We start from the raw sequence: 7718 nt of genomic DNA on the forward strand, positions 1-7718 counted from the left end.
ATTTGTAGCATGATTTTCCTAAAGATATATTTTATTTAAAAAATAATCGACGTCTAGTATATATAAATATATTTAAAACTACTTACAGTAACTTCATGTCTACAATCATTAATTAAACATAATGATTTGTTGCACGATGAATCATATACTCGTGTACAAAATTTGCTTTTCTTTGGCCCATGTTTTCGTATTCGACAAATTTATATATAAATTGTAAAAATCGTCTTCTGTTAGTTTCTTAATATAATATCAATCGCTTAATGTGTTCGATTGTCTACTGATGTGTTATTATTAAAAAGTGTTATCAACATAATGACAACACTTATAGTTTTAAGATATTACTTTTAAAAAATCACGAAAAAAGTATCGGTAAATATACGTAAATATGGGTAAATATACCGGTATTATCGTATACCGATATGAAGTCATACCGGTATATCTGCATTTCGGTTTGCATAAGGGTTTTCATAGCATTACCCAAAAATATCGGTAAAATACCGGTATTTTGCATACCGGTATAAGTCCCTGACCATAATTACGGGATGAAATATAATAAACGTTAATACATATATCACTATTCTAAACGTTTCGACTATATATTTAAAGTCATCTTCAGTGGAAACTACAAATACATAATACAATTGGCAATTATAAATATCAAAAGTCTAATTAAGAATTAAATTACATATAAAAACAATAAAAAATATTTAAAAAAATTGTATATAAACAAATTGTGAATTATTGGACATACACCTTAATAATGAAATAGTCCATTAGTAAAATAAGATAAAATTATTGTTTGTGATTCGGAAGAATAACATATATAACTGAACTCACACAACTTACATGATATCTCATACACAACATTATTATACGTTTATCTATCGAAACATAGTCTTTATGTGCTTTTATAAATTTGTTAAGTAAATTAAAATTTCTATAAGCTGGTCTTACTGAAGTATTATTTCTGATTGCTACTTTAATGAGAGGATCTAAGATACGCTCAGTATTTGATATATATGGAATTACACAATAATGTGTTGGTGGTTTGTCTGTATTGTCTAAAAGATTATGATTTTTAAGATGTTTATTAAGTTTATTAGAGAACAACATTTTAAGCCTGTTAATTATTTTAAAAATAAAGTCGAGTGGATAATTATTAGTTAACAGAGTGTCAATAACATAAGAAAGATTTTTACGATGATATATGGGTTCTGATAATAAAATAGATCTATCAACCAATGTAAAAACAGTGCCCATTTAATGGTTTAACGGACTTTGTGAAAAGAAATTGAGATATCTACAAATTACATTTCATCCCGTAATTGGTTCCTATTTCTCTCTTCTTGCATCGTTAATCATTATCATATTTTGTGATAAACTTGAAAACCAAATATGTACTGTGTAATAATAGTATCATTTAAAAATTAACTTTACCAAGACTAAAGAATTGATACGTTGTATAAGGATGTAAGCACAGGTTAACACTAGCTACAATGGCCGCATCACATTCTTCGTTTTTCATTCTTGTGTACGCATGAGCAAAAGCGAAAAGACTTGAACTGCAGGCTGTATCTACAACGTATGATGGTCCAGAGACATTTAACCAAGAAGAAATTTTGTTTGCCAGGAAAAGTTTGGCAGATGAATGTACATGTTCAGCTACCTATAATTACACATAAAATATAATTACACATACATATGTACATGTGTATACAAAAAGTGTCCGATAATTATTTTAACATCTCTCGTAGGCAATCTACTATAACCTCTTTTTATATATGTACTTGTTTCTTTAACGACGTTTTATGATTGATGTCACTATCGGTAACAGTAATCACGATATAATATATAGTACGCTCTAAGACCCTTTCTTGAGATCGCCTTGTGGGAAAGAAATTAATTCGAGATTTCACTCGACTTAATGTTTTGAAGGCCGGATTCAGTTTGCCAATCACTTGATTAACTCGATTGAAAAGGACGGCCCGAAAAACATCCTAAGGTGATAAGCGGATTCGAACTCGGGACTCTCATGTTTGTAGCCCCTGCACTCAGACCGCGAGACCAGTGAGCCAATTTTTGATATTGCTAATAAGTGGTTATAATTTATAGCGGTTATATTTATAGTGGTTATAGTTATATATTTATTTATATATATATTATTTATTTATATTAGTGGTAAAAATAGTACTCATAATTTGCATTTCAGCCAAAGTTTTAAGAATGACGCCTTTTCGGTTTTCTTTACTCGCTTGTACACACTTCAACGACGGTTACCGTTTCAAGACGCAAACGCGCTTCTATTCTAGCGCGCTTTTCATCAGCCGTGAGTCAGAATTATTGATACGAGCAGTAAAGAAAAAGCAGCAAGAGTGCCTATTCCTATCAGGAATTTTGTGTAAACAATTCCGAGCCTGAATTATAATTACATATGCACACAGATATGAAACAAAAATCACTTTTTTCACAAATTGTAGATGTAGATTAACGGCAGAATTAAAAAGTTGGATATATATATAGCATAAACTCAAATCAAAATTGAGGTTTTAATATAGCTCCTACATTCTATCAAAATGGAAGTGATGACTCACGAAAGTGTCGTAAAAAAACACAATGAAATATGTGTTATCAATGTTTCTCTCTATGATTTTATTGAAAACATTTTAAGTAAAAACCGAAGTACTATAATATTTATCGTAAGATATCATATCAAACAAGTTTTGTACCTGAGGTTTATTATACACAAATGCATTAAACGTCGAGGAAAAACAAGCTCCTACAAATATTCCAGTGTTTGTTCCATGTAACTCTTCAGGATTAAGTCCAGCATCAATAATTGCTTCATAAGTGTGTTCCAGTAACATTCTAGCCATAGGATCTAATACATGAGCTTCAATCATAGAAATGTCGAAATATTGTGCGTCAAACTTCTCTATGTTATTGATCTTGCCGAGTCTAGAGGGCATGTCAAACTTAGCTGCCAAAATTCAAATAGTTTCCATCAATATATTTACTTTGCGCTAAATTTCGGATCAAATATCTTATAGATCGCTTTTCATATACTGTAAAAATTCGAAGTGCATTTTTAGCTCAGAAATTTGTGTATTTGTGTAACTGCAATTAATCGAGTAGCTCTATTTGTCGTTTTGTTTTCGATTTTCAATTTTTAATGCCAAATGCAGCTACATATCGCATTTTACATTTAGGACTGTTTTAAGTTTTCAGAAAAGTTTGTATTTAAGATTGTTTTATTTGCTTACAATAAACGTACGAGGTTTTCAATACTTTATGTTAGCGAGAGTAAACGCCGCCATCGATCAGCTACTCGATAAGAACGTGAAATGTGTAAAGTTTACGTTTTATGCTAATGAATAGAAATGTGAAGGAATTATGCAGTAATTAGCCAATCACTCAGTTCTTCTCTTTCTCATACACACACCCACACTCAACAAAAACTATTTTACCAGTGTTCCATCTTTGATGATCGTTCGAAGCAAGATCGATTTCATTGAAAAGATTATCCTGAAGTTGTTTCATATTATCAGAATTAGGAAAACGTCCAGCAATACCAGAGATAACAATTTCGTTGTTTGTATTACACGAAGTAGATTGTTTGTTGCAGTCCATATTTGCTTCTTTTGTTGTTAACGTTAATGTATCAAATATAGGTCCTTAAATAAACATTTCAAGTAGACTATTAATCCTCAGTTTTAGTTTTTAAAAATAACTTTACTAAATAATGTATAGAAACGCTTGTATCAAATCGTTCAAACAAATATTTCTAATTTAGAAGTTTTAGAGTCTAAAGATTTTTTATAAATATTACTATGTATAAAAAATATTGACAATTAAAACTGTTGTAATGGTGAGACGCGTCAAATAGCAGTTACTTTTCTCTACGTAGAATTATTAATACGGCAATAATTAATACTGATAGAGTATGCCCGCTAGCTATGATGAACATAAGAAACACACGGAATCGGTTCAATATACCAAACTACAGAAAAAAACATAAACATGTAAAGAGCCTTCTACAATGAGATATTAGTAATAAATCAGAAGTCAGAAGCAAGAAAGTGACCAATCACAGTGTAGTAATCGATACATCGATATCATTACTACTATCGAACGTCATCTTAGCAACCGATATACACAATCATTCAATTATTCTCTTTCAACGATTCTCTTGTTCAATTATGTATCTTCTTTTCATTCCAAGTCCATTCCTGTTTCCATTCACACGTTCAATAAACCGACTCAAGTTTTTGTANCAACGATTCTCTTGTTCAATTATGTATCTTCTTTTCATTCCAAGTCCATTCCTGTTTCCATTCACACGTTCAATAAACCGACTCAAGTTTTTGTAAAAGAACGAAGTTTAATTTATTTCGTGAGTGAATAAACATAACCGTTTTTGGCGACGAGGATTATGGAAGGTCTTCGTGAGATATTAACGCCGTTGATGCAGCAGCAACTGCAGCAGTTTCAGCAGTTGATGCAGCAGCAGTTTTATGCCCAGCAGCAGGAATTTGCAAGCCACATCGCCAAGATTCTCAAGGCTCCTTCATCTGCACCTACAGGCCTGGAAACTAAAATGGATGCGTTAGCCAATTCAATCACAGAATTCATTTACGATCCGGAGAATGGTTTGACTTTTGATGCATGGTATATACGTTACCGAGGATTATTTTCCGTTGATACCCAAGCATTGGACGACGCAGCAAAGGTCAGACTACTCTTACGTAAATTAAGCATGACAGTTCACACGAAGTATGTTAACTACATCTTGCCAAAAGAATATACAAATTTCGATTTCGCAAATACAGTAAAAACTCTTACCGACATGTTTGGGAAGAAAATATCGCGTTTTCATCATCGATATAATTGCCTTAATGCGTCGAAATCAGATCAACACGATTTCTTAACATATGCTGGTTTGGTTAACAAACGGTGTGAAGAGTTTCAGATCTCGACAAGACAACTATTGCAGATCAGTTTAAATGTTTAATGTTTATTTGTGGACTACGTTCAGGTTCATGCAGCAAATAAATGGTCGTGGATACCTTGGGAAAATTATCGAGCGGGTTGGCAAAGTTCTGTATAATGTGCTTGTTCAAACACGAAGTCGGCTGGTTCGTGCACACGCCAATCAACTGAAGTTTAGGCACGATAACGAAGATGAAAAAGAACTTCCTGCGGAAATTCTCATCAATGTCTTCGATCTCACAGACACTATACAACAGNAAACACTACAAGAAACACAGCAAGTAGTTACACACCACGAAGCACTTCGCGACGGGGAACAAGATGCTGATCCAGTTTCAGCTGTTTCTACACAACGGCAAGTGGATTTACTGCCTCAAGTTTCTTCACAACAGCAAGTGGATTCTCAACCACAAAGTGTAATGCAACAAAGAGAGACGTCGTCCGAGACGCTGCAGTTGGAACATAAAAAGTCTACGCCATCTGAATCTCTACTGGCTTCCGAATCTGCAAGGCCAATCCGGCAATCAGCGCGAACACGGCGCAGTCCAATCAGATACAAGGATTACGTCTGTCAACGTCTTAAAAAGGGGGAGATGTAGTAATCGATACATCAATATCGTTACTACTATCAAACGTCATCTTAGCAACCGATATACACAATCATTCAATTATTCTCACAACGATTCTCTTGTTCAATTATGTATCTTCTTTTCATTCCAAGTCCATTCCTGTTTCCATTCACACGTTCAATAAACCGACTCAAGTTTTTGTAAAAGAACGAAGTTTAATTTATTTCGTGAGTGAACAAACATAACACACAGTTAAATCGCAGAAGAATAATCGATTGTGATTAGTCAATTTCTTGCTTCTGACTTCTGATTTATTACTAATATCTCATTGTAGAAGGCTCTTAACGCTTACACGTAACGAACTGCGATAAAGCCGGATTGTTGCGACCATATCAGAGAAGATGAGAGCAGCAGCAAATAAACGCGAATAGTTGGTACAATTGTCGAACGCTAAACACAACGCAACATTTTTTCGAGATTATAACAATTATTATCGGTATCGGACTCGCGGGGTAGCCCGTCGAAATTCGATCCACCAAGAATATAAATCACGAAATATGCGAGAGAGAGCAACAGTTATTTACGTTCGTCGGTCCTCCTCTTGCAGTTAGTCGACAAGTAAAATCGGCTTTTCTTTTTTGCGAGAATATCCTCGTAAGGATATCGCTCAAGTTCTCCCTTGTTCGGCACTCACTTCGCACTGGGAACTGCTCGGAGGCGAGGAACTTGTGTGGATCACGGTACGCGCAACAATGAGCTCACTTCGTTTGGCAATTACTCTTTTGTCTGAGCGCTGTTCTTCGCGCTAGATTACTAGGCTAATCATATGCTTTCTCCCCCGGCGCGGTGATTGACGCACGTGACAGCCACGTATGCTTCGGCATAATAGCGAGTCGCCTTTTCTTGCCGTATCAGGTGCTTGCTCTACGTCGATTATTCGATGAGATGAGCTTACTGAGGCCCATCCCTTCGCATTACGGAACGCGTCACTCCACAGAAAGCTCCAATTTGGATTTTGCGAAGTCAAAGTGCATGAATCTCGTCATTTTAAGCCCGCCGTCGAAATTATCGTCGAGTGTTCTGTGTCTATGACGCGTTACGCCTTTGTACTGTTTTCTGTCTCTACCTTCTCTTTTCTTCTCTCTTCCCGATCCAACGGTTACGTACAGCCCAGTCGACGTCGATTCGACAAGGTATTTCTGACTGGGCATATTGTAAATCTATCAATCCCGACCATGAAACTAGTTGACTAACATAAAAGATGTTCAAAACATATTAAACTACCTCAGTTTTTGTAACATTAATTTCACCTTTATTTAATCACATAGTCCAATATGTGTCTTACAAGATATACCCCCCTTCCCCCAAGATAACGATATCTTACTCATATACTTTATTAAACCTCAAATACCGGAAAAGTGGCGAGCCCCGGATTTTTTTACTAAAAAGAAAGTAGTTTTATATGCTGTGATTGTCAGTTGCTGTTGCCAAAATTTAAAAGGTGACCGACTTTTTGTTAGATTGATACGAACCAATATGTACGGATATACGTGCAAGTGTTTTGTTTTGTATCCGATTATTTCTTGAAATATTGGTTTGTGTGTTAACTGAATAGATTTTCATGTAATGAATGTCAAAAAAGTATACATAAAATTTCAAAGTAATATCAGTTACGTCCACAGAAAATATAGTGACTATGCAGGTTTTAGAAAATAAAGAAAAATGCGCAAGATAGAGACAAAATGTGGTATGTATTTTTTAATGTATTTTTTATTTATTTTATCTCAAAAAAAACATTTTTAAAGAAAGGTTAAAAACCAGTACTAATACGCGCTACTTATCAAATGTTTTCCTACCAGAAGAAGCGTTGTGTGTAAAAAATCACAATCGATTCTATCGATTGCCGCTGTTATCTTGACGCTGATTGGACGTTTTTTGGATGTGTTTTTTTATTCATGTCGTACGACTGTATATACAAGGTGTCCGACATTTATTGTAGCATCTCTCGCAGGCAAGTAAAAGGATTAAAACTGAGTCGAAAAATCTTATATCATTTTGCGAGTTTTGCAATAGTTCGAAATCTTAATTAACAAAGATCCGCGAATAAGCATGCTTCGAGCTGTCTTACACGCGTAAGACAGCCTGGCGCGTTTCGCGTGACTA

General features: G+C 34.6%; 1 protein-coding gene across 1 annotated transcript in view; it reads right to left on the reverse strand.

Moving 5' to 3' along the window:
- The window catches only part of LOC109861700 (fatty acid synthase-like), a gene marked incomplete at its 3' end in the record, with an annotated part of 14025 nt that extends 7719 nt beyond the window's left edge, over nt 1-6306 (reverse strand). Inside the window, exons 1-4 of the mRNA XM_020441458.1 lie at nt 6140-6306; nt 3465-3671; nt 2727-2977; nt 1438-1666 (exon numbers count right to left, since the gene is read on the reverse strand). Coding sequence (XP_020297047.1) covers nt 1438-1666; nt 2727-2977; nt 3465-3627 — 643 coding nt within the window. The remainder of the gene's footprint in view (nt 1-1437; nt 1667-2726; nt 2978-3464; nt 3672-6139) is intronic.
- Between the last annotated feature and the right edge of the window lie 1412 nt (nt 6307-7718).

This window comes from Pseudomyrmex gracilis, unplaced genomic scaffold, assembly GCF_002006095.1.
Source record: "Pseudomyrmex gracilis isolate BER0280 unplaced genomic scaffold, ASM200609v1 scaffold_934, whole genome shotgun sequence".
Lineage (NCBI taxonomy): Eukaryota > Metazoa > Arthropoda > Insecta > Hymenoptera > Formicidae > Pseudomyrmex > Pseudomyrmex gracilis.